Genomic DNA, 27,637 nt, shown 5'->3' on the forward strand with positions numbered 1-27,637 from the left:
ATCTCATACTTGGGGTACCAGTGTCATCCAGTAAGCGTTGTCATTATTACCAAATTCCAAGTTATTCATTTTGTGGACATTAAAAGGGTGAACGTTTGTGCTTGCCCTGCATAATGTCTAACCTGTAACTTGCTGTCTACATGCAGAAAACGGCAGCAGAAACCAGGTTGTCACCCGATTTCCCTGAGCTATTTTACTGTGCTTGAAACTAGCACTCTGCAGTCTCTCTACATCTCTCGCAGAAGAGACATTAACCCACCAAGCTGTGTTATTGAGATGAGAACCTCAAAGCTTGAAAAGAGGGAGCAGACACAATGGGTAGAGAAACAGTCGCACTGAGAAAGAGTGAGGCACAACCTGTCAGATATCGCGAGATGGAGAAGAAATGACTGGGGAAACAAGGAGTAGATAGGCAAGGAAACATTTTTTTTATAAAAAAGGAAACAACACACGGAAATGGTAGAGGGGAAGAAAGCTAGGCAACTCACAAAGGGTGATGAATTGCAAAAAAAAGAAAAATTCAAGAGAGTCGGTAAGCGAAACAGTATAAGAGGGAACCTCAAGAAACTTTGAAGATCACTACACTGAGCCACACAGTGAGTCTGCAGGGAGAGAGGGGAGGCAACCGTAGAAGTAGACCTCTGCGCCAGACAGAGGAGGTGAGGAATAGAGAAACCTGAGACGCCAGGCTGAGCAGATGAGAGAAAAAAATTGCAAAGGAGTGACAAGTCAAGAGGCCGAAACCACAATCTGATGTGGGGGGAACATCTTGAGAAAGGGTTAAGAGACAGAGGGAAGAAGGGGCAGAGAGGGTGCGAGAGAGAAGGAGGAGAAAGCAGTATAGGAGAAGACAGGTTGAGAGTAACAGGGACAAAGAAAGCATCAATGGAAAGCTTGCAGTCGCAGGGAGGCAGTGGAAACCGATAAAGGAGTGGGAAGGAGACCGCGTGTGGGAGAGTAGAATTCAGGGAGAGGAACACACAGAGAGATAGTGCCAAGAGGAAACAACTGTGAAACAGAAGCTGATGAGAGAGGAGAGTTTTGCGATACAGGTAGTGGGACAGCCAGCGGTAAAGAGGATGGGTGAGATTTTGTGAATTTGCCTGCCAAGAAACCTATATTCTTCAAATGGAAACCCAAACCCTGTACTTTGGTATGTGATGTCCTCTTCCAGCACCTCTTTGGCCTCCTGGGGATTTACAAATTGCAGTGCCAGTACCAAGATTCTGGAGCACACCATTGCATGGGTTCCTCATGCTGTGTGACCTACCGCCTGTGCTTTGCTTTTCAGCTTTCCATTCCAATGAACTAAGTTATAAGTGTGCATGTAAATACTTTTTCAAATCGTTCTGTCGAGAGAGTCTGCCTTACTTTGCTCAGGGACTTCATTTAACCACAATTCTATACAATTCTGCCTATATAAACATTTGATGAATGCAGAAGATTCACAGTAGACACAGTTTGCATGGTGAATTAAAACTGAATAAACTTGAGGCAGTTAAAAATAGGTGTAATCAGGTGCCAAACTTATTGGAACTCATACATAGAAGGGGCACAGAGCCCTGTCCACGTATCGTCGATCAGCAGTTTGGTTGTTCACTGACCTGGTCAGTGTGTGCAGGCAGTCAGCAGCAGGCCAGGACGGTTCATCCAGCATTCGATCTTCCACTGGCAGGCTGCAAGCAGCAAGTTCAGTTGCATGTGGTGGTGAGCTTGTTCCAGTGGCTGGCCTGCCCTGCAGCCTCTGCCTGGGCCTTGTTGATCCTCCCGAGGTGGGTGGTGAGGCTGCGTGCTGCTATAGAGATTCTAATCTCTTAGTCCCTGTCCAACTGAAGTCTGAAGCCGAGCAGCCGAGCCCAATCAATCACCCCCAACTAGACTGTAGTATGCATGTGTTGAGGGGTAGTCATGTGCAATCGGCCAGGCCTGGGCCAGGGAACTGACAAGCAACAAATGTTGCTCTTAAGATCAAATGAAATGTAGGCCGGGCCTGGCATCAGGGGCTTGCAGACCCTAAGAGGTGCTAGCATGGCTTTGCCCGCACTGCTGCTGACAGCAGGCATGCTACAGTGCTCAGACTGAGTCTGAATGATTTCATAGCACTTTGATTTTGTATACGTTATATTTTATTACAACACTTCAATGATGCAGAATCATGCATGATAATTGTGTTGTTGAAGTCGGACTGGCGCCCCCTCCAAACTGGCACATCAGGCAGCTGCCTGTATTGCCTGATGCAAAGACCGGCCCTGTATTTTTCCCCTCGATCTCGAATAACTGTCAGCGAGGGAAGCACCATTTGTAGATAATCTTTCTTTCACGTAGTCAAGATGTGGCTACATTAAGTCACCTTCATTTTAACATAATGGTCTGTGATAGACTTTAGAACAGCATTAGTTGGGCTTCCTGATATAGAATTATTTTTTTGTTTTCTGTACTCCCACATTATCTTATCCTTCCGGCGGAAGAAGTGCACTCTGGTCAGAATATCCAGGCATAGCTAGTTTTTCAAATTAGAACGGTGTGTATACTCTGTGGGTTCGGTTTCGGATTATCTCATCCGCTGACGGGATTTGCAGGATGTGTCAAAACAGATCCTCCACAAATTCCCCCAGTTCCTGGTACTGTACATGCTTGGGTATCCCACAAAATCTGATGTTTTTTTAGCCGCGCTCGATTCTCTGCGTCTTCCTGCTTCGCCATGCAAATCTCCTTCTTTTGCTCCATGCAGTCCATTCTCTCTGTGAGGAGTGATTGTTTGTGGGCTTGTTCCCATACTGTGCTCTCCACTTCCTCCAGTCAGGTTTCGGCTTCCTTTAAATACAAGTTGAGTTCCGCTATTGATCTGCAAGGTTGGTTGTGCTGCCCTGGATTTCTTGATTCAGCTCAAGGAGTTTGGATTTTAGGTTGGCCCTGATTGTTGGGATATCCAGTGACTCCTGTGATGATTGAAGCGATGCAGCTGTGTGAACCTGTACACAAACTTGGATGGCATGCTTCTTCACCATTTATTCCTGCAATTGAAACAACTGCTTGATGTTCACCAATCCTGTGCCCTTTGATTTGGCTGCTGTAGCAGACATGATTAACCTCTGTCGATTTGACACTCAGCAGCCTTCCAGGGTGTAAGACGCTCTCCAGAGGTTACTCATGTAAATGGAGCCCTGATTTCCGTACCACTTTCTCCTGGACGGCATGCAGGATTCTGGGAAAACCCCACGGCAGACTAGCAGTGAGCCATAGGAGCCTTTCCAACCCTCCGTTCCAGAACTCTCACAACCACAGCACAAAACTCACTGCCAGACTCTGCAAGGCTTCCGCTTGTTCTATACCCAGTCATACACTTCATGCCATGAGACCTCACCAGGTAAGATGAACGGCAATTAGCTTTTCTCGTTTGGAGCTCTGGGCCTGGGGCCAAGTCTGCTGATCCTCTGGTCGCAGCTGACACCCCTCACCAGGTGCCCTTGGGGTAGCGCCACCTGCCGCCCCACTCTCATGCTGCCACTATCAGGATTCCTCAAGGCCAGTAGAGATGGGCACCAATCTGATGCTCAGCGCCACCCAGCTTCCTCAAGCCTAACAACAAAGCTCTCCAGCTAAGACCGGCTGCACCAGCTTCGCCATTCCACATTGCTCCTACACATCTGGGTTGCCGAGCTCTGTGAGAAACCTGAAGCTGTCTCACCTGCTTGTCTCCGGGGATCTGTCATCCAGGTGGCCAGGACACAGCCTTTGCTTTTGGATACAGTTCCTAGGGGTGGACCAGTGCGGGAGGATCACCTGGATGAGGGGTCTTCAGGGAGTGGAAGTGGGAAACTGGATGGCGAGACGCGGTATCCCCTTCCGTGTAACACCTTTACCCCAGGATACTTAGGAACTCAATCACCCGCCCCCCGCTTTTCCAACACAATCACTTTCTCACAGACAGCTCACTGTGAGAGAAAACGGATTAACACCCGAGCCGTATACCTGACGTGTCCCAATACAATGGTCAGGCAGGGTCAGGCAATTACTAATCATTACACACGCCTGACTTCCATCACACTTCCCCACACGGATAAAACGCAGAGCCCGAAAGCACACTTTAAGCAAGGCAAAGCACATGAGGAACAGAAGTTCCAAGATGGCAGTTTATTATAAGGCGAAAGACCGCAAGACCAAAAAGGATTGCAAGGAGGAAAGTGCCCTTGACCTTTTCACCGAAAGACTGTAATTTTCAAGAGGCTTTCAGAATAGGAAACCTAAGACCTGGAATCAAAGCTGAAGAATCCTGCATTGTGTGTTGGAGGTACCCGGGGGTCTCTTGCGTCGAGGGTCAAGGTGGGGAGAATTGTTTGCCGCTGTTGTACTGTCCTTGGCTCCTACAACAAAGCAGCACCAGTTAAGTCAGCACAGCCAGTGAGTTGGGGAGACTGATACCAGACGGGTCTATGTGGAAACCAAGGTTGCAAGCAGCAACACTGTATAAACAAAATTGAAGAGAACAGTGCATGAAGCGTATGTGGCAAGCGATGCAGACATAATTAAAAGAGCAGATGAGTGAATGAACTTGAAGCTAAGAGACGATACAGCTATGCATGCGCGAGTGCGATTTCTGTACAGCTCAATTGTGCTAATGGGTATACTATGGACAGTGAATGTCAGAGGAACCTGATAAAAACCTTCATCAACGTTTTTCTGAATGTCTCCCACTTCTCTAGACGAGACGCTGAAGTGGGAAAGGCAGTCTTCTGATGTTCCTACCATGCATCGCATTGGTATGCGTGTGGTGACTTCTTAAAAAGAAAAAAGAGAGGGCACACAACGTGGTTAACTCCGTTTCAGTGGTGATGGAGCTGTTTCATCTTATTCCTCATACCTCTATCTTCCTCAAGAGTTTTTCCAGGCTGGACTCAGTCTTAGCAGGAGTATCTAAGGCAGACTTTTTGGATGTAGAGACTTAGTTTGAGTGAAGCAAAAGTACCATCCACTCACACAACTTAAAAAGATGCAGCCTGAGAATGCCTGCACTTCTCTGTGTCATGTTCTTTTCCTAAAAAGAAACTGAAAGAGCTGTGCGGGTCCATCGCAGACGTCAAGCAATCCCATTTAAAGCAACCCGTAAAACCTTATTTCCTTGAAATGACAAAGAAAAAATGTGAGGGAAATTACGTCTGTGGCATAACATCAGTAATGCCAGAAGATAGCACCAAGCAGTCATGATGAGACCGAGCGCGGACTCGCACAGTGCCACCTGGTGGCTTTGAGAAAACGTACAGGAGCTGACTGGATTTGGATTTGAGTAGATAAGGAATCTGTAGAAGGAATTTCAGAAAGTGGTTGGAGTTGTAGGAAGCTATTTTTGTAAGTTCAGGGGGTTTCCCATCCTGTGAGGTGAGCATTTCCAGAAAGTATGTGAATCTATAAAAACACCCAATACTCGTTCGAGCACTCTTACTACATGTGATACATACAAACTAGTAAAGTAAGTCTCCAAATATTGTCAACATGATTAGTATGTGAAAATTGGATTCAGCTCACCAACTTCAGTAATTAAATATAAAACTAAGATGTATTTACCGGTTTTTCTGGTGCTTTCTCTTCTGTTTTTTCGACTACAGCTTGTGCTTCCAGTTGAGTCTAGAAAATACAGATTAACAAAGTAGTCATGAAAAATAAGAAGACAGAGTGACAAAGCCATCTGCCTTTGCAGGCAAACAGAAGGGAAGAACACATTACTTACCTTCAGTAATGTTCTTTCTGTTGGACACTGTATTTCTCCCAAAGATACCCCATCTTTTGAAATAATCATTCAATGCAGTTGGCACAAGAACACCTTCATCAGCTACAAGGTGGCGCCGTTCGTCTATGTCCTTGACTTGTTCACCTTGTCAACTCATGTTGTCACAACGTTATCCGACTCATGTTGTGATAATGTCATCGGAATGCATGTACAGGAATCATCTTCCTCATCTATGCCTTTTACCACACAGCCAATGCAAGGGGACGGCAAAACAGAGGCACATTTAATTTTGGTTGCTCGTCACTTTTTCTCAAATTACTCCTTTGGCAGGAAAGTTCTATATACCGGCACGGAGAGGGCATTGAGGAATCTGAGTGAGGAATAAAGCATCCACCGGAAAGAACATTTGTTCTTCTAGTGGACACATTCGTCCCACAGATTCATCATGTTCTGAAAGACTTCGAAAGCTGTTAGATACCCAAAGGAGGCAGGTATGGAATGATTCAGTTAAATGTACACGCTCTGATAAATAAAGTTTAGAAAATGAATGGAGGGATGCCCAAGTTGCTGCACACCAGATATCTGCAACTGGAACTCCTCTCTGTAGAGCAGATATTGCTTCCACACCTTTCGTGCAGTGAGCACTAATGCTCTCGGGTATTATTTGACTGCAAACCATGCATAAAGTGATGCACAGTATCGCCAAGGCATCATTGTCTTGTTACATTGGCCATTCCTTTACTGCACATGAATGGAAAGAATGCGCTTGTTTAATTATTGCTACATTCAGAAATACGCAGGCTACGTTATTCTCACAGATGACCTGTGCATTACAGGAGGAACTGGACAGTGGCACAAAGATGCGCTGTCCAGCCCTCCCCGGTATACATTAGTGACAGCAGCGTACTCCCGACACTAATGTTTTTTCAGGCTCCTGGCAACCACGTGCTTGCTGGGAGCACATTTCACAGAAAAGAACCCTGAAAGGGGCTTCTCTGTGAAATGCTCAGAACAAAATAAAATCCATCCCTGCTTGAGGGATGGACATGCACGTCTGACAGCCGTGGATTAAACCGTGGCTGTCACACTTAAAGAAATTATAGAAAAATGCATGACCTCATCAGAAATGACCCTGTCATGAGTTGCATCTCCCACTGTATCAGGCGCAGGGGGATGACCCTCATATCTGCGCATTTAAAAGTGCATCCCGTTTGTGAATTCGGGATGCGCTTTTAAATGCAATGAAATGCCCCTGATATGTGCAAAAGTGCAAAGGGATGAAATAGGGAATCTGAATGAGTGTATCTATGATGCACTCATGCAGATGCCCTTTGAGAATCGGCCTGCTCCTTCTTTTGGCAGTGATGAGATACATATCATCAGTTGCGCAGAGGAGAAATTACTTACCATAATGATCGTTCTATGGATTCTTCTCCCGCAGATTCCTCATCTGATAGATACCCTCATCCAGCTCTGCTGCTCGGAAACTTTTTCGACATGGGGCGTAGTGGACCTTGACTCAGCCGTCGATAGCCGATCTGTCTTGCTCAGTGCTCGATCGTCGGCTCCGGGAATGACATCAGGCATTTTATATAAACCATACCACTACGCCCCATACCTCATTTTTCCCGTGCTTGAACGTTGCAGAGAGAAAACGATGGGAGGCAAGGCTAATCAGCCTGTAAAAAACTGAGCAATGGGAAAAATCCCAAGGGGGTGAAACCCTGTCAAATTAGTAAATAGAAAGATTTTTTGGGGTAAAAACAAACAGCTAACCAGATAGAAGCGGTCACCTCAGAGCCACCACCAGGCATCCCTTTGCTTAGACAGAAGCGCAAAGCCATAAGAACTTTCTGAGCAGGGATGGTTGGGTGGAGCGATGAGGAAACTGCGGGAGAAGAATCCATAGAAAGATTGTTACGGTAAGTCATTTCTCTTTCAATGGGTTGCTCTTCTCCCACAGATTCCTCATCTGATAGACTTTCCAAGCAGTTAGGATGACGGAGGTGGGCAGAAAGCATCATAGTAGCATATTTTGCAGCACTCCCCTACCAAAACGCGCATCCACCCCGCAGGCAACGCCCAGACATTAGTGCCTGGTAAATGTGTGCACGGATGACCATGTGGCAGCACAGAAAATGTCCCTAATGGGGATTTCCCACTGTAAGGCCGCAGAAGCCGAGACTCGACTCGTGGAGTGTGTCCTGATTCCGGAAGTAAGCTTTTTACCAGCAGATTGGTAGCACTCTGCGATGCAAAGGATAATCCATTATGAAAGAGTCTGTTTTGTTACAGGTAGACTCTTGCGAGACACAGAATGGGCCACAAACAGCTGGTCAAGGCCGCCAAATATCCTTTGACTGTGATAACCTGAAGGCCTGAAGAGGCCAGTGACAGAAGGAACTGCATCACTGTAGTGGTGGGACAAGAGATGGGATTGATCTCGCGTTCCGAACCCCACGCCTCAAATCTTCTCCACCTGCACGCATACAGAGATCTTGTAGACGGTGTTAAGATGGATTTCAAAACTCTATCCTGGTTGGCAGAGGTTAAGAAGGCCAGCCTAGTTTCTTGGAACAGGGTAACCTCTGGACAAGCCAGACCAATCAAGGTAGCTTCGGCAGGCGGTCAAGACTAAGTCTCAGGAAGGGGTGAGGTTGACTGAAAGACCTCAATGAGCACACAGAGCAAGGACACTTACAAATTACTCCCAGACAGGTGTTATATCAAAAATATAAACACATTTATTACAAGACATTTGTAACTCAGACCATAGCAAAAGAATCACAGCATTACTAAGCAAACCAACACAATCACAATCAATAAAATATATATACAAGACCATTGGGGTCTAAAGGGTTAAATGCAGGAAATATGTCGACAACCTAGATGGGAAAGAAACAGGCAGTGCAGGTAGTCTTTAGGCCCCATCGACATCAGCAACACACCTAACTAAGAGGCAGTCCAAGCCCTAAGTAGAGGGGAGCTTTGTGCTCAACAGTACTTGCAATGCAAGTGAATGTGGTTGTTCCAATGGGTAAAACAGGGTCTCTTCAGGGGTCTCTAGCAGCTCAGGAAGGTGGATGAGGCGATGAAGAACAAGTTCCCACTATTCAGGGAGGACCTCCACTTGAAGGCAGAGGCAGCTCCAGAGAGCGGGATGGAGTCGCTAGTTTGCACTAGCAGTGGAAACGAGAGGGATGCTCAGGGGCCACTCATGTGTAAAAAGGGGCCCTGGTGCTAGGGGTCACCGGTTAGTGTTAGAACTACTAACCGGTCCCAGGTGTTTTCGGACCCAAATTTCGCCAGTTCAGTCCACTTCGCTTGCAGGTTCGAAACACTACAAAAAGGACGTCTATGTGGCTTTCAGTTCCTGAGATACAGTGAGGATTTCCAAAACGGGACAGTGGTGATTACTACGCTCCAGGTGGATGGGTCGACCTGGTTTCACTGCAGCAGGCTTTAATGGCAAGAGGGTCACAAATGCAGCACACTTGCAAGGGTCGTTGCCGCGGCAAGGCAACACGGTAACCGCGTATGTTCCGGTCCTGGCACACTCGTCTCACTTCAGACCTGGGAACGCCCAGTGTGCAAAATTTGGTGTGATGGTGACGTGAACACAGAGCTAGCAGTATACCAAGTTTCTAGGGCCTCCTCGAAACGGCAGCGGTGACAGAGCAAAGCAACTGGGTAAGCTGGTCACTCCACTGGTTGACCCAGGGACACTTCCGAGAAAGCTTACTTGCAGGTTTTGATGAAGGTGTTCAGAGTAGTTGGTCCCACTATTCCAATGGGTCGAAGCATCTTCGCAGACCTTCTAGGACGACCAGATGCAGAGGTGTCCCACGGGACTACGGTGGGCTCAGGGTGCCAAACCGTCCAGCGGGTCACCAGCGGTTCCTCGGTTTCAGGATACTTGGATCCTATCCTTCGTTCAGTAAAAACTCCAGAGATCGACCTGGTATGGGTGTATTTGGCCTCCTCTTATCCAAAGTTCCCTTCGCGCCAAAATGTTTCAGGATACTTGGATCCTATCCTTCGTTCAGTGAGAACTCCAGAGAACGACCTGGTATGGGTGTATTTGGCCTCTTATCCAAAGTTCCCTTTGCACCAAAATTAAGAGGATCCAATGGGAGATCTGCACACAAAAACACACTCCATATGTGGACGAATCACGGACCATGGTGGTCCCAGTCATTCAGGGCACTCCAGACTCTCTGGCACTCAGGATGTGTATTGGACTCAGCCAGTCCAGCCCACATCATGGAGGCACACACAAGGCATGCAGAAGCCCGCAAAAGCATTGTGTTTCGCGGGAAAATGCATCACCAAATAAGGACGGACCCAGGTCGACTCCATCTGGGGAAGGTGAAGGGGCAAGATGGCCAAAGCAAAGGACAAAGAACCTTGTGGCACGGCCATTTTGGAGCCAGGCCACCTATTCATGCCAAACACGGTTAATACGGTTAACATTGCAGGAAAGGGTAAAAAATAATGCGAAAAGATAACTGCCACCAGTCCTGTCCATGACACATCTGCACATCTCGCAAAAAGTTCATCAGGAGTTTCTAGGGCCTTTGGAAAATGACTACAGACCCAAGTACACTGTACTGGAAGGTACATTGGGCCTCATTATGACCCAGGCGGTAAGGGGTTTACGGCAGCGTTAACAGCGCCGACCCTTACCGCCTGAGTACGAGGTCCCTTAGCGCCATAGCGCTTTTAACACCTGCTTTTAGCAGGTGTTAAAATCCATGGCGCTAAGGGACCATGGAGTTAATTACGCCACCGTAATTTACGGTGGCATAATTAACGCCTTCCCCACTCCCATTATGCCCTATGGGGCAAAAATGGGAATGGGGAAGGGTAAATGGGGATTGGGGACTTACCGCCCCGCCAAGGTCGGAATGGGGCGGTAAGTCCGCCAACCACCATGGCGTAAACATAGTTTACGCCATGGTGGTAAAGTCACGGCCCAGGCGGTAACTTACCGCCTGGGTCGTAATGAGGCCCATTGTGTACTTGTTACATGTTGCACAAAAGTTGCAACATGGGAAAAGGACTAATGGAAACAAAGTCTCCCAGGACTCACTATCTTAAGGGCATGTCAGTTTCCCCATTAAAAGTGAGTGAAAGCCCATAGGAGTGCAGCTGAAGGCAGTGAGAGCACCAACACTTCAGAGATGCATCCGTGACCACCCAGACCTGTGGCCAAGGATGCCAGAAGGGTTCCCCCACCAAAAGATTGCTACGGTCGGTCCACCAGTTGAGGTTGTGGACCACTTGGCTGGACACCTTGAGAGGATCCGTGAGTGCTCTGAGATACTGTGACCACTGACCTCTTTGGAGCTATTGAAGGGATCTCATGTTCAGCCTGGCCTCTGGCACCAGAAAAATACAGGGGGCTATGAGACCTAAGAGGCAGAGGAAGGAAGACGCTGATAAGGTGGGGTGATTCTGGAACAAGTGTACCATCTGTGCTATTTTGCCGACTCTCCTTGGAAGGGAAGACCTTCCCCACCCGGGTATCTAGGACTTCTCCGATTAACTTGAGCCTTTGGACTGGCGTCACATGGGACTTGTTCAAGTTCGGGAAAAAGCCCAGCCTGTGCAAAAGAAGATAGTCCTCCAGATGAGACAAGACATGCCCGCCAACTTCCCCGGATCAGCCAGTCATCCAGGTACAGGAACACATGGACCCCGGATCTCCTGAAGTGAGCCGCGACTACTGCCATGAGCTTGATGAAGACCCTAGGAGAAGAGGTCAACCCAAATAGGAGCACTTTGAACTGATAGTGCTTGTCCCCTAAGAGGAACGTTAGGTACTTCCTGTGCTTTCGATGTTTCGGCACATCCAAATAGGTGTCCTGCAGACCTATTGACACCAGCCAGTCCTGACGTTCGAGAGCGTGGAGAATTTCTCTCAATGTCACCATCTTGAATTTGACCTTCTCTTAAACTTGTTCAAGGCCCTGAGGTCCAGAATGGGACAGGTCCTCCTCCTTTCTTGGGCACCAGGAAATACTGGGAATACCAACCCGACCCCCTCTGATCAGGAGGTACCTCTTCCACAGCACCCTTCGCCAACAGGGCTTGCTGTTCTTCCTTAAGCTCCTGTCCTGGTTAAGTTGGAGGTGGTGCAGGTTTGTCCGGTGGTTTCCTTAAGAAGGGCAGACAATAACCCCACTGAACAAGCTGTAGAGCCCATGCGTCAGAGGTAATCTCCTGCCACTGGGGCCAATGTTCTGCCAACCGTCAACCAACCGGCAAGTCATGGGACGGGAAATGAAAGCGTCTTAGAGGGCGGTGCCACCCCCGCTGCTGCTTGCTGGCCTCTAGAAGCCTTGCTACCCCTTCTGGGACACAAGAAACGCCTCTGCCCCTATCTGGCTTGTGGGAGCTGCACTTTCCTGTCATAAGGCACAAAGCGCCTGCAGCCTCTGCCTCTAGAGGCAAATCTGAAGGAGATGTGGCCGCCTGCGCAGTTAGGCCCAGCGATTTTGCGGCTATTTTAGACCCTTTGAACTTTGCCATAGAGTCCTCAGCCTTCTGGCCAAAAAGAAACTCCCCCTTGAAAGGCATGTTCAGTAGCATGTTCTGGACTTTCAGGGAGAAGCCAGAGGTTTTTAGATAGGCTTCCCTTCTCAGTATTATAACCGACCCCATCGAACGGCCAATGCAGTCGGCCACGTCCAGGCCCATTTGCAATGACTGCTTGGTTACCTCCTTCCCAGCTTCTACCAGCCGTGTAAACCCATCCCGCATTTCACCTTCGGCGATGTACTGCGTTGCTTGCTCCATGGCTTTTCATAAACCAAAGGAGTACTTTGCAAATCCACAGGCCATATTGGTGGCTTTTAACACCATGCTGCCAGAAGAACAAGTTACTTACCAACTGTAATGTTCTTTCGACTGGATGTTCCTCCCACGTATTCCTCATCTTATGATAAGTCGTTATCTACAGCTTCGCTGCTTCGGAAAAAATGTTTCTCGGCAGAGGGCGCTGTGCTTGAGGTCGTGGCGTTGATTGTCCCTCGACGGACTCTGTACTCTGTCAACGTCACCGTTGGTACAAATAGCTCGAGCCGCGCCCATAGCTTCAGTTCTGTTTTTTCGATGAACATATAAGAGAAACACCCAGGCGTGCCCCATGATTGATACATTCTTCGTGAGAGGAAAGTGTAAGAAAACGTAAACCGTACTGCGGGGTCGGATGGGAGGGTCGGTGAGGAATACGTGGGAGGAACATCCAGTCGAAAGAACGTTACAGTTGGTAAGTAACTTGTTCTTCGAATGGATTGTCTCCTCCCATAGCAGTGGCAATTTTGGAGGTGGGAGTACTAATTACAGTTTTCATGGACAGAATGTAGAACTGCCCTGGCAAATAACCCCTCATTTGAGGAGGCAGTATCCAAGCAGTAATGCTTGATGAAAGTATGCATTGTTTTCCAAGTTGCAGCTGAACAAATATCTGCTGCCGGGACTCCCCTCTTTAGAGCCGCAGAAGTAGCCATTCCCCTTGTAGAATGGGCTCGAAGCCCATCTGGTGGGTCTTTGCCCGCCAATCTGTAGCATTCAATTATGCCCAAAATGATCCAGCGGGATATGGTCTGTTTTGTTACTGATAAGCCCAGTTTATGACCAGTATAACCCACAAACAGTTGGTCATCTTGTCGTAATTTAGACATCCTTGAGATGTAAAGACTAAGAGCCCTCTTGGGATCTAGTCTATGCAGTCTCTCCTCTTCCTTGCCCAAACGAGGAGGAAGATAAAATGTTGGTAATATTATTTTTTGTGACAAATGGAAGTCCGAAACTACCTTTGGTAAAAAGGAAGGTTTAACTTTAAGGACTACCTTATCCTTATAAAAAATAGTATATGGTGGTTTGCATGAGAGAGCCTGAAGTTCACTAACCCTGCGGACTGATGATAGGGCCACAAGAAGGACAGTTTTTAATGTTAGAAGCCTCAATGGACAGGAGTGCAGAGGCTCAAAAGGTATGCAAGTCAAAGATTTTAGTACTAAATTTAAATCCCAAGTTGGGACATGAAAAGGTACTCGAGGGTATACGTTAGTAAGCCCTTTTAAGAATTGAATGATTAATGGTATTTTGAAATATGAAACCTCTTCCGAGGTGCGCTTGAAAATGGACAGCGCAGCAAGGTATCCTTTGATTGTTCCTATCTGGAGCCCTAGATTGGCTAGATGTACTAGAATAGAGAGCACTACTGGAGTGCCACATTGAAAAGGGTCCACAACCTTATCTTTGCACCAGTTACTAAACCTGTTCCAGCGACATCAGTACAAAGATTTTGTTGCTGGCCTTCTGGCCGAAAGCAAGACTTCCATTACGTCACCTGGAAGATCCCAATCCATGTATCTCAACCTCTTAGAAACCATGCGTGAAGGTTGAGTGTCTTGACCTCTGGATGGAGAACCCAACCTTCCTCTTGCGAGAGAAGATCCTCTCTTTGTGGAAGACATATTGGAGGGCAGATGGACATGTCTAGAAGGTGCGGGTACCACGTGCTCCTGGCCAAATCTGGGGGAATTAGAATCATGGTTTTCCTGAACTTTCTCAACCTCCTGATTACTTGAGGAATCACAGAGACTGGGGGAAACGCGTACAGTAGTGGAAAATTCCACTCCACTACGAATGTGTCTCCCAGAGCTCCTCTTTGAAGAAATTCCCTTAAGCAGTACTGCTCGCACTTCCAATTGATTACAGTGGCAAACAGATCCACTTGCGGGGTTCCCCAAAAGGCGAAGATCTCTTGAAGGACTTCCTGAGCTAGCTCCCACTCGTGAGAGACTGTGCTCTGCCTGCTCAGAGCATCTGCCGCCGTGTTCTGCTCTCTGGCTAGGCGAATTGCCGATAGAGAGATTCCTTCTCGTATTGCCCAGAACCAGAGCTGCATTGCCTCTCTGCACAGTGGTAGTGACCCTACACCTCCTCTCTTGTTGAGGTAGTACATGGCCACTGGGTTGTCCGTCATTATCAGAACATTCTTTCCCCGTACAGAGGGCAGAAAGGCCTTCAGCGCTAGTCTGATTGCCCTCAGCTCCAAAAGGTTGATGTGTAGTTTGGACTCCGATGGAGACGAACGACCGCTGATTGTCAGATCATTGGTGTGTGCTCCCCACCCCGTGAGTGAGGCGCCCGTCACTACTGTTATCTCCGGACATGGTTGCCAAAAAGATTCTCCCTTGAGAATGTTGTCGTTGCAAGCCCAGCATAAAAGATCCTGAGCAACTGCACTCGGGAATTGCAGAAGATCCGACATATTCCCTGAGAACTGGGACCACTGAGTTCTGAGTGCCCATTGAAGAGCTCTCATTCTCAACCTGGCCTCTGGTACTAGGAAAATGCAGGATGCCATGAGGCCGAGCAACCTGAGAAAATCTAAGGCCGGTAGACGTTGGGCATTCTGGAACTTTGTTACCATCTGCAGAATGTGGAGAGCTCTCACCTCGGGGGGCGAGGCTTTTCCCGGGGAAGTATCCAAGACTGTTCCGATAAACTGGAGCTTTTGTGATGGTATCATATGGGACTTGTTGAATTGAGGGAGAAGCCCAATTTGTGGAGGAAGTGGCAGGTGATCGAAAGATGTTCCTGAGCTTGTTTTGGAGAACTTGCTCTGATCAACCAATCGTCCAGGTAGGGGTAGATGTGAATACCCCCTCTCCTGAGACTCGCTGCCACAACCGCCAACAGTTCGGTGAAAACCCTCAGGGCGGAGGTCAATCCGAATGGCAGAACTCGAAACTGATAATCAGAGCTGCCAATCGCGAACCTCAGGTACTTTCTGTGCTTTGGATGGATTGGCACATGAAAGTAAGCATCCTGAAGGTCTAATGATACCAACCAGTTTTGGAGTTGGAGAGCCTGATGGATCTGAGAAAGAGTCACCATCTTGAACTTGTCCTTCCTGAGGAACTTGTTCAAGTTTCTTAAATCCAAGATGGGTCTCAATCCTCCGTCCTTTTTTGGGATGAGAAAATATGGGGAGTACCAACCCCTGTTCCTCTCCGCTACAGGTACCTGTTCTATGGCACCTTTCTCTAGCAGGGTTAAAATTTCGTGCAACAGGAGCGGGTCTGGAATTTTTACAGAGTTGGCTCCCGGTGGATGATTCTGAGGCCTTTTTTGGAAGGGGAGACAGTAACCTTGAGCTACTGTTTCCAGTGCCCCAGCATCTGAGGTAATGCCCCACCATTCCTTCAGATGCTGAGAGATCCTGCCTCCCACTGGTGTTTTGTGCAGCAAGGTCTCATAGCGATTTGGAGGCGGCTGCAGGAGTGGCTGAGGGTAAAGATGCCGCTCCTGAGGCTGATTTTGCACCTCTTCCTTGTGCACCATGAGGGAAATTTCTTTTGCCTCTTTGAGTAGCCTGTCCTCTTCCTCTACCAAATGAGGAGTAGTAACAAAAAGAACGACCCCTCCAGAAAGATGAGCCGGAATAGGCTTTTTGAGGCTGGCGCATGGAGGCACTAAGCGATTTAGCTGCCGCTTTCGAGGTCTGAAGTTTTTCTAGGCTTTCATCAGCCTTACTGCCAAACAGCCTCGAGCCATCAAAGGGCATGTTCAGGAGTCTGGCTTGCACATCTGGTGCAAACCCTGACTTCCTCAACCACGCAAATCTGCGTAGCACAATGCTTGCAGCCATGGATCTTCTGATACTATCAGCAGTATCCAGTCCAGACTGGAGACATTCCCCAATGCCTCCTTCCCGTCTTTGACTATATTCAGGAAGCCTTCCCTTTCCTCACCTTCCGGAATATGATCAGCCGCAGCCGAAATACAGTCCCACAGGGTATGGGTAAACATGGCCAGGGTACAGGTGACATTTGTCGATTTAAGGGCCATGCTGCCTGAAGTGAAACCTTTACGGGCCCAAGCATCAACTTTTTTATCCTCTCTATCCGGAGGGATAGTGGGATATGCAGTTTGTTTTGATGTGGATGCTGCCTGAATAACTAGACTTTCTGGAGTCGGATGCCTGTTTAAATATTCAGGATCCGTACCAGCTGGTCTGTATTTCTTGGGGAAATTACTATTTGCAGCAGCAATGCTCTCAGGATTTTCCCAGTTTTTCTCCACTGTCCTCTGAAGAGCCCTGTGGAAGGAGAGAACTGGATCTTTTTGAGGACCTCTGACAATTATATCTGTCGTGTCGTCCTGTTCGAAAACGGGTGAAGTGTTACCCCAACCCATATACTCAATCACTCTGGTCATAAGACTCCTGTACCCTGAGTCTGCATGTTCTGCAGGATCAGGTCTGGCAAACTCTAATTCTGGGGAGGTGTCAATTCCACTAGCAGAATGTAGAGTGTCACCCAGGTCTCTCATTTTAGACTCTTGATCAATGAGTTCCTCAGGAACTTGTTTTGTGCAATATGAAACTCCGAAAGGAGTGACTTCATCTTCCTCCGAGCCAGATTCCTCATAAATTGAGGACATGGACTTAAAAAAGTCTGACCTGGGCAATGGAGTAAATCTCCTTTCTTCCTCTACAATATGCGTCGAAGGAATGGAAAAATCCTTCGAAGTTGTCAAAGGAATCTTCGATGACTTCGATACAGGCATCGAGGATGCTTTTGGCTTCGATGCCGAAACGATCGATGCCGATGGAGTCGATGAAGTCGTCGAAGCCTTCGACGACTTATGTTTTTTATGTGGCACCGGAGAGGTGCTCGACTCTCGAAGAGTCCTCGACTTGGCGTCGACTCGAGTTTTTCGAGTATCCTCGACACTACTGGCTTTTACCATAGTAGTTTTAGACTTCCCTTTGTCGTCCAATGGAGCAACTTTAGGGGTATGGCTCTTCCGAGTTTCATTCGAGGGGGTCGGGCCGCATTCTCGAATACCTCCATCATCTTTTTACGAAATACCTCCCATTTTCTGAGGGAATCCGATTTTGTCGGACATCGAATTTCTTCGGTCAACTCAGAAGATGATTATGAGGGAGATCTATGTCTCCTCTTCATTTATTTGGACGAGGAAGAAGACTGTCTCGATCTAGTCCTAGATCGAGATCTCTTGGAATGCCTATGGCGATCCGATTCCTTCGAATTGGTCGCTTTTTTATGTTTTTTGGACATAGCCTTCTTAAAGGCTTCCTTCCCCACCGACAGTTTACCTCTCCTCTCACGAAGGGCCTTCTCGGTCATGGACTGGCAGGAACCACAGTCGTCGGTTCGGTGACTTGAACCGAGACACCAGAGACAAACTCGGTGAGGATCTGCGATCGACATTTTCGATCCACAATCTACGCACTTCTTGAACCCAGTCTTGGGTGTCGAAGGAGTCGAAGAAGATGACATTTTCTTCACAGAACATCTCAAGCGCGCCGTTCTCGATAGCGAAGTGATCGGAAAAACGGAACTGAAGCAACGGGCGCGGCTCGAGCTATTTATACCATCATTGACGTCGACAGAGTATGGAGTCCGTCGAGGGACAATCAACGCCACGACCTCGAGCACAGCGCCCTCTGCCGAGAATTTTTCCGAAGCAGCGAAGCTGGAGATAACGACTTATCATAAGATGAGGAATACGTGGGAGGACACAATCCATTCGAAGTAAAGATGTTCTTGGCCATTGCATCTAACCTTTTACCCTCCATAGGCAGATTAGAAGTACATTCTGCAGACTTTGGTAATGCTGTAACGTTGGGGACGCCAGCCTGTCGACGCTTAAGAGATGGACCAGCCGTCAATGGTTTATGTGCCTTTTTCGACATCGAGCCCGAAGGTCTCTCCGACGTCGATGCCGTCGACAGATTGGCGTGCGTGGGGTTGGGAGTAACGAGCGCCGCTTTCACTGCTGAGGCTTGCTGTTCGTGGGGAGGGGTGTGGGGTGCATCTGCACCTGCAGCATCCTGATTTCTAAACATTGTGATGCTGGAAATGCATCAGAGGGACAGGGCCTCTGAATCCTTGTCCTTTACTGCTTTTTATCGTGTGTTCTGCCATGTTTTCTGCCCAGGAGTCCATGTGGGACTCCTGGCAGTGCAGCTCTCTCTTTTGGTTTGGTGAACAGACCCATGGGATACCCTTATGGCACCCATGGGTAGGGGTACAACCCTGTGCCCCTAGTGTATGTTTTTGGGCACCTGTGGGTGGCCCACAGAGCAGGGTATGGGCTGGTGGCAGCTCCATGCTGAATTTGACAGGTGCTCTGGGTGTCCTCCATTTTGGGATACCCAGGCCCTGCTATTGGGATCAGTTGATTCCTGATAGGAAACAAGATGGCCCCTGTGGCCTCTTGCTTTCTATTGCCTGTTACCTTGTTTCCCAAAGTCCTGGGAAGCCCTGACTCTGTCCCTTCCCCCTGACTGGCTGTTGGGTGGAAGTTCCATATATGGTGTTGTTGTGAAGGCCCAGCTAGACTGACTGGAGCCTTCCCAGTGACTGTATGTTGTGGGTACCTCCTGTGGGTGGGACCTGGGTGAATGGAGTGTGTGACCAATATACACTCCTTGTTGTGGTTGTCTGGTTTCTGGCATGAGAGACAAAGACTGAGACAGCCCTGCCCGAAACTGGCCTGAATGCAGTGTGTAGTGTTGAATGGCTGGGTACTTGTCCCAATCCACATTCCTTGTTGTGAGTGTCTGAAAGGGCGGAGTGTGGCCTGAATGCACTGTGTGCCTGATTGGCTGACTGACTGCATGAATGCCCTTCTGTATGATTGGCTGCTGAGTGTGTGCCAGCAGTGTGGATGAGAGACAGAATAGTATATCTGGGGACCTCTCACCACTGGTAATTGTTCAGAAGCGTTCTGGAGTTGAGTCTCCACTCTAAGAGTAACTGGAACTTCTGATCCTCGACGTCCAGCTGGAAGAAGAAGACTTGCTGTTGCATTTGCTTCGACCGATCCGAAGGCTGCCGAAATCGTCGAAGACTGACCCGAGAGAGGACCTGGTAAGGCGCCCTCTCCCCGTGCTCCGAGGGACCATCGAGCACCGCTCCATCTTCGCCGAAGCACCCTGGAAGGCAGACCCTCGAAAGGCTGCCGACCCGAGACGGGACCGCCGAGGAGATCGAAGTGAAGCACCCGGACATCGCCACCGTCGAAGTCCATTGCCGTCGACCAGGGTTCGCAGGTTTGTGTAACCGCTGGAGGCCCGTCGAAGTTGTGTTGCCCAGCTGTGGGGACCACTTGACGCCGTGCCGCCGACGACCGGAGCCGCCCGTTCCTTTGCCTAAGAACATTCGAATCGAAGGACTCCCTCGTCCGCACCGTCGACCGCTTTATCCTGCCGGAGAAAGTCGAGGACGACCAACCCGCCGAGGAGAAACCTGCCGGTGGGTTTCCCGCCACCCGAAGAGCACAAAGACTCGAACGACTCGACGCCCTTGCTGGGCCTCCGTCTCCACAATCTTTGCGGTCCAGACCTATTGTCACCGAGGTGCCCCGCACGCCTCTGCCTTGCAGGACGCCGACGCTCCGACGCCGACGAGCACCGCTCTGACGAAGCTGCCGCCTCATCGACGCCGTTCTACCCTGTTTGTCGACGGACGTTCGGCGCCCCGTGTCTCCCGCTTGAAAGGGAAGGCATTCAAGAAGGGCCGTCGATTCCCCGCCGCCGAACACTGAGTTCCTCGACGCTTCTCGACGCCTCTCGACGATCCGTGACTCCCGCTTGAAAGGGGGTCGCTCAAGAAGGATCTGTCGACGCCTCTTCGAAGAACTCGACTCCACCAGGTACATTGGGGGGGTAAAAACATTATAGGAGGGAATAAGACTTGCAGAACAATATATGGACTGGGCTTGTGCAATATCTTTATTTTACAGGTTGCCCAGGTGCGGGGATCTCCACACAGAACTGTGTCTAGTGGTAGGGGCCAGTATTCTGCCTATTGCTCAACCATCTTATTTTCTCTCCTCTCTCTATTGCTGGTTTCATCCTATTGATCTGTGTGACATTGTTACAGTATTGTTGATGCACTTTAATGAGATCTAATACAAAGGGTGGTACCACTTTAGAATTGTATATATTTGCCATTGTTGATTTTCCTAAGTACAAAGTGAGTTATTATGATAAGTGTACATAACCTTGAATATTTATTATATAAAGACTGTGTTCTAACCAATACAGTGTGTGGACATTCCTTTGTGGGGGCTTGGGGACTACACTGTACTTAAGAACCAGTCTGCATCACCTCCTGAGAAGCTAGGCCTTGATTGCTCGTCCATTGCTACCGTAATAGAGAATCTTGGCTGGGGTCTTCTGTGCCTCTCTTCTACCATATAGAGAGCAGAAGTACAGACACCCCCTACCAGTCTTTACAAACATCACAAGCAGTTATTTTTTAAAACTGCCCCACTCTTCTCGAATGGTCGGCTCAGCCGAGTGCTTACCTTTTTCCGACGACGTGCTGGACTTTTGTCGATGACAATGACATCTCTTATTTTTATGCGATGAGAACGAGGAAGAGTGACTCATTGAGTGTAACCACTTTTTGGTGTTTTTGCCGATGCTTATCCCTATCCTTCTCAGGGTTGGGCCCTTCCATCTCGGCCTCGGAAGACCGGACGAGCGACCACGGCAGCCATTTTGGGGGATGTTGGCCCAAGCGGCTACGATTAGGTGAATGGTCTCTTTCTGGACGAGCTTTGCTGCTGTTCATTGAGGCCCTCAATGTGCCTTGTTTCCTTGTAGGTTCCTCTGGCACATGTCATGCTCATCGTTGTCTCTTGAAGGAGCTGGCTCTTCTGCAGCCATCATGGGGGATGCTTCTTCTTATTTAGAGATGTTCTATTTTTTCCCTCGATCTCGAATAACTGTCGGCGTGGGAAGCACCATTTGTAGATGATATTTCTTTCACGTAGTCAAGATGTGGCTACATTAAGCAACTTCATTTTATCATAGTGGTCTATGATAGATCTTGGAACAGCATTAGTTTGGCTTCCTGATATATAATTCTTTTTTGCTTTCTGGACTCCCACATTATCTCATCCTTCCAGCGGAAGAAGTGCACCCTGGTCAGAATATCCAGGGATAGCTTGTTTTTCAAATTAGAACAATGTGTACACTCTATGGGTTTGGTTTTGGGTGATCATATCCCCTGAAGGGAGTTGCAGAATGTGTCGAAACAGACCCTCCACAAATCCCTCCAGTTCCTGGTACTGTACATTCTTGGGTATCACATGAATTCTGATGTTGTTACGCCGCACTTGATTCTCAGCGTCTTCCTGCTTTGCCATGCAAATCTCCCTTTGTTGCTCAATGCAGTACATCGCTATTTGAGGAGTGCTTGTTTATGGGCTTGCTCCCATACTGTGCTCTCCACTTCCTCCATTTGGGTTTTGGCTGCCTTTTTTATGTGAGTTGAGTTCCAATATGGACCTCGCAAGGTTCGCTGTGCTGCCCCGGATTTCTTGATTCAGCTCGAGAAGCAAGGATTTTAGGTCAGCCCTGATTGTTGGGATGTCCAGTGACTCCTGTGATGATTGAGGAGACGCAGCTGTGTGAACCTGTGCACAAACCTGGATGGGATGCTTCTTTGCCATTTGTTCCTGTGATTGTAACAACTGCTTGATGTTCACCACTCCTGTGCCCTTTGATTTGGCTGCTGGAGCAGACATGATTAACCTCTGTCGATTAGACCCTCAGTGGCCTTCCAGGGTTTAAGACGCTCTCCAGAGGTTACTCATGCAAATGGAGCCCTGATTTCGGTGCCACTTTCTCCTGGACAGCATGCAGGATTCTGGGCAGACCCCACGGCAGACTAGCAGTAAGCCAGAGGAGCGTATCCATCACACCCAGTTTCAGATCTCTCACCACCACAGCACACAACTCATTGCCAGACACTGCAAGGCTTCCATTCCGATTTTCTTCCCTCCAGTTATACACCTCATGACATGAGACCTCACCAGGTAAGATGGATGGCAATTAGCTTTTCTCATTTGGAGCACTGGGCCTGGGGTTAAGTCTGCTGATCCTCTGGTTGCAGCTGACACCCCTCACCAGGTGCCCTCGGGTAGAGCCTTCTGCCGCCCTACTCTCGTGCTACCATTGTCAGGATTCCCCAAGGCCAGTACAGATGGGCACCAATCGGAGGCTGTGCGTCACCCAGCTCGCTCAAGCCTAACAACGAGGCTCGTGTTAGGCAGAAACCTGTGCAGTTCCCTTAGGGACCACTGCAAAAAGTTTAAGACCACAGGTGTTAGCAGTAAACCCAATTGGTAGCAGTCTGCACCACCCAGATTTACCTGGTAGCTGTGGCTGAGCAGTCAGACTTCTCTCAAGAAGAGTTAGGCACTATACAGAGCATACACAATAGGGAAGGTAAATACAGTAGAACAAGCAAACACTGACCAGTGCTTGGTGTAAAAGATATATAATTATTTATTTAAAAAAAAAACACATCTATAAAAACACACTGGCACTAATATCAAGCAATTTCAAAACACAGTTACTAAAGTATATACACTCCCTTCGCAGAATATTAGACAAGTCTTAAGTAGAGCACCACTTATTTTCAGACAGCGGTGAGCACTTAACGCAGATGGCACTCTAATAATTCGGTTACAAGGGAGAGAAAGGCAGAGCATAAATTGAAACAGATCCCAACACTTTCAAAAGAATGCAGCAACAGAGGAAAGCAGAATAAAACCGCGAAGTTAGAGTTTCAGAAAGCCGGACCCACTTTAAGAGGATCAGAACGAAATGTGTCCAAGGTCACATGGTTGAAAAGTGCACAAAAGTCTCGAAAAAGTTCAGAAAGGAGTTGGGCCAAAAGAAAGGGACCAGTTAGATGGTCAAGAGACCAGCCCAGTCTAGAAGGTTAAGGATTTACTGTCACCTTGTAGCAATCTATAGAAAGGGAGGCCAGGCGGACACAGTACCTTGAAATGGTGAGAACACTCCAGCGTGGGCAGTTGTTCCTGGCAGCGGTTGCGAGTCGGTGCTTCATCCGGCAGAAAAGAAGATCTCGTCGGGGAAGAAAGCAGAAGATCGTTGTGCTGCCAGGGAAGAAACCAGCCGCAGAGTTTCTCGATTCAAAGGAGCGGTCCTTTTATTCGAGGTTCAGTGGTAAGTGGCTATCCGGTTGCCGGGGTGCTTGGCACGGGCAATTCGACCACTAGACGTCCTGGTAGGCGAAAAGGAAAGCAAACTGGTTGTCCCCACCAGCTCAAGGGGAAGAGACTCTCTGGCAAGAAGATCTCCTCTGTCGTCGGGAAGTGGTGAGACGGTTCAGCAGGGCTCCACCGGTGGTGTCGTCGTTGCGGTCGGCTCAGCTTCTCCCTCTTCGGATTTTCAGGTCCTGTGGCAACTTCTGAAGTTCCAGTCCCAAAAGCCCTGCTTTTAAGTAAGAAACCCCCATTCATTCAGCCTAGCTGTCAATCAAACATGCTAAGTGGTGAGCCGGCCGGCTCACCACTTGGGCCAATCACACAAGAGTGCGACTTGAGTTGACAAGGCAACTCAGTCCAGGGTGCCTAAACCCCCTCCCACACCCCCTGTGGTACCCAGACCACGTCTTCCAGGACTTCCTGGCAAACTTCCCACTCTGCCTGCTCAGAGCATCCACCAAACCATTCTCTGACCCCACCAGATTACCTGCAAACACAAGATCAAATTCTCCGGCAGCCAGAGCCACAGCTCCATCACCTCTCTGCAGAGGGGAAGTGAGCGCATGCCACCTTGATTGTTCAGGTAGTGCATGGCCACTGTGTTGTCTGTCGGAATAAGGACATGTTTCCCCTTGAGAGAGGTGAGCCTGATGGCTTGCAACTCCAGCATGTTTATGTGTCAACTGGCTTCTGTTGCTGAGCATAGGCCACTCATCTGCACATCTTCGCAGTGAGCGGCCCAACCCTTCAGAGATGCATCGATGTCCACCCAGACCTGAAGCCAAGGAGGCCAGAAGGGTTCCCCCGCCAAAAGATTGCAGCGGTTGTTCCATCACTTGGTCATAGACCACTTGGCTGGACACCTTGAGAGGATCTGTGAGTGCTCAAAGGTACTGTGACCACGGACCTCTTAGGAGCCATTGAAGGGATCTCATGCGCAGCCTAGCCTCTGGCACCAGCAATATACAGGAGGCTATGAGACTTAAGAGGCAGAGGAAGGAAGCCGCTGGTAAGGTGAGGTGATTCTGGAACAAGTGTACCATCTGTGCTATGTTGCTGACTCTCCTCGGGAGGGAAGGCCTTCCTTATCTGGGTATCTAGGACTTCTCTGATGAACATGAGCCTTTGGACTGCTGTCACATGGCACTTGTTCAAGTTCAGGAAGAAGCCCAGCCTGTGCAGTAGATGATAGGTGTCCTCCAGATGAGACAAGACATGCCTTGTCGCCCTCCCCGGATCAGCCAGTCATCCAGGTAAGGGAATACATGGACCCTGGATCTCCTAAGGTGAGCCGCGACTACCGCCATGAGCTTGATGAAGACCCTTGGAGCGGAGGTCAACCCAAAGAGAATCACTTTGAACTGATAGTGCTTGTGCCCTATGAGGAACCTGGAACTTCCTGTGCTATCGATGTTTCGGCACATGGAAATAACCGTCCTGCAGATCTATTGACACCAGCCAGTCCTGAAGTTCGAGAGCATGGAGAATTTCTCTCAATGTCACCATCTTGAATTTGTCTATCTCTGAAACGTGTTCAAGGCACTGAGGTCCAGATGGGATGGAGTCCTCCTCCTTTCTTGGGCACCAGGAAATACCGGGAATACCAACCTGACCCCCTCTGATCGGGAGCTTCCACACACCATTCGACAACAGGGCTTGCAGTTCTTCCTGGACCTTCTGTCCCGGTTGGATTGGAGGCGGTGCAGGTCTGTCCGGTGGTTTCCTTAAGAAAGGCAGACAATAACCCCACTGAACGAGCTGCAGGGCCCAGGCATCAGAGGTAATCTCCTGCCACTGGGTCCAATGTTCTGCCAACCGTCCATCAACCGGCAAGTCATAGGAGGGGAAACCAAAGCAACTTAGAGGGTGGGGCCGCCCCGCCGCTGCTTGCTGGCCTATAGAAACCCCTCTGCGCCTTCCGGGATGCAAGAAATGCCTATGCACCTGTCGGGCTTGTGGGAGCTACACTTTCCTGTCATAAGGCACAAAGCGCCTGTAGCCTCTGCCCCTAGAGGCAAAGCTGAAAGCAGGTTTGGCCGGCTGTGCAGCAAAGGCCCAGCGATTTTGCAGCTATTTTAGACTCTTTGAACTTTGCCAGAGAGTCCTCAGCCTTCTGGCCAAAAAGAAACTCTCCCTCGAAAGGCATGTCCAGTAGCCTATTCTGGACGTTCGGGGAGGTCCAACTCCTTTTGGAACCGTTACAAGACTTTTGTGCACTGCAACCGTTTGACCTTGGACACATTTTGTTTTGATCCTCTTAAAGCGGATCCGGCCTACTGACTCTGAATTCACGGTGTTACTTTGCATTCCTCTCTTGTTGTATTCGTGAAAAAATGTTGGGATCGGTTTCAATTTATTCTCTGCTTTTCTCTACCTTTTTAAAACGAATTATTAGAGTGCCATCTACGTTAAGCGCTCACCGCTGTCTGAAAATAAGTGGGGGCTTTACTTAAGACTTGTCTAATATTCTTTTAAGGGAGTGTATATCTTTTAGTGACCGTGTTTTTGGATTGCTTACCATTAGTGCCTGTGTGTTTTTCTAGATGTGGTTTTAAATAAATAATTATATCTCTTTTACACCAAGCCCTGGTCAGTCTTTACTTGTTCTATTGTGTTCTCTTGACCTATTGTGAATACTCTGTATACTGCCTAACTCTTCTTGAGGGAAGTCTGACTGCTCAGCCACAGCTACCAAGTGAATCTGTGAGGTACAGACTGCTACCAAGTGGGTTTACTGCCAAACACCTGTAGTCCTAAATCTTTTGCAGTGGTCCCAGAGGGAACTGCACAGGTTTCTGCCTAACACTTTTAAACAAACAGGGAGGGAGGCTACAAACTTTGCTATAGGTACTACATCACCCCTGCTCAAATTAACAAGGCCAACCCGAACATCTCTGGTTCATGCTGGCGTGGGTGTGCGATGCCAGGCTCTCTATTTCACATGGTCTGGTCTTGCCCGAAGCCGAACGATACTGGAGAGAAGTAATTAAACATATCAAAGATATCTCTGGCCTATCCATTCCCTGGGACCCTGGAATCATCCTACTGGGCGATACTGGCGAGGGCGCTCTCCCACTCTCGGGCCGCATCCCCCTGCTATGCTCTCACCTTCTCCTAGCAGCGAAAATCGCTATGGCCAGGGTCTGGAAAGACAAAGATGGGCCCTCAGTGGCACTCTGGTGGGTGAAATGCTGGGACATAGCGGTCGCTGAAAAAATCACAGCAATCCGCTCTGGCTCTCTGAACAGGGCCTTAAATATATGGGACCCATTCATGGACTATGCTGCCAGATATCCGGCCCTCACCAGAAGACCCCCATTAACCAGATGGCTACAAATGAACCCACTATACTAATCATCAGCCGCGGACCACAACAACCCGGCCCGTCGAAGCCCCCCCTCAGCAAACACGAACATTCCGGCCCTCGAATGCGAACACTCGCTGCTCCTAGCAAGAGACATTGGCACTCATTTTGATTTACGATTGTTGATCTATTGTTCTGATATCTTATGTAATGCTCACCTATGAAAACCTAATAAAATGTTTTTATGAAAAAAAAAACAGTCCCACTCTTCTCGAGTGGTCGGCCCAACCGAGAGCTTACCTTTTTGCAACAACGAACTGGACTTGTGTCGATGACGTCTCTTCTTTTTACGTGATGAGGACGAGGAAGAGTGACACATATTGTGACCGTTTTTTGGTTTTTTCGCTGATGCTTTTTCCTCTCCTTCTCGGGGGTGGGCCCTTCCATCTCAGCCTCTGAAGACCGGATGAGCGGCCGCATTAGAGACTTCGGGGACGGTCAGCCCAAGCAGCTATGATTATGTGAAT

General features: G+C 48.7%; 1 protein-coding gene across 1 annotated transcript in view; it reads right to left on the reverse strand.

Moving 5' to 3' along the window:
- LOC138525982 (neurofilament medium polypeptide-like) overlaps positions 1-27,637 on the reverse strand; it is a 708,053-nt gene that overhangs the window by 135,814 nt on the left and 544,602 nt on the right. The window contains exon 6 of the mRNA XM_069636274.1: positions 5,563-5,622. Coding sequence (XP_069492375.1) covers positions 5,563-5,622 — 60 coding nt within the window. The remainder of the gene's footprint in view (positions 1-5,562; positions 5,623-27,637) is intronic.

This window comes from Ambystoma mexicanum, chromosome 7p, assembly GCF_040938575.1.
Source record: "Ambystoma mexicanum isolate Mex_15411 chromosome 7p, UKY_AmexF1_1, whole genome shotgun sequence".
NCBI lineage: Eukaryota > Metazoa > Chordata > Amphibia > Caudata > Ambystomatidae > Ambystoma > Ambystoma mexicanum.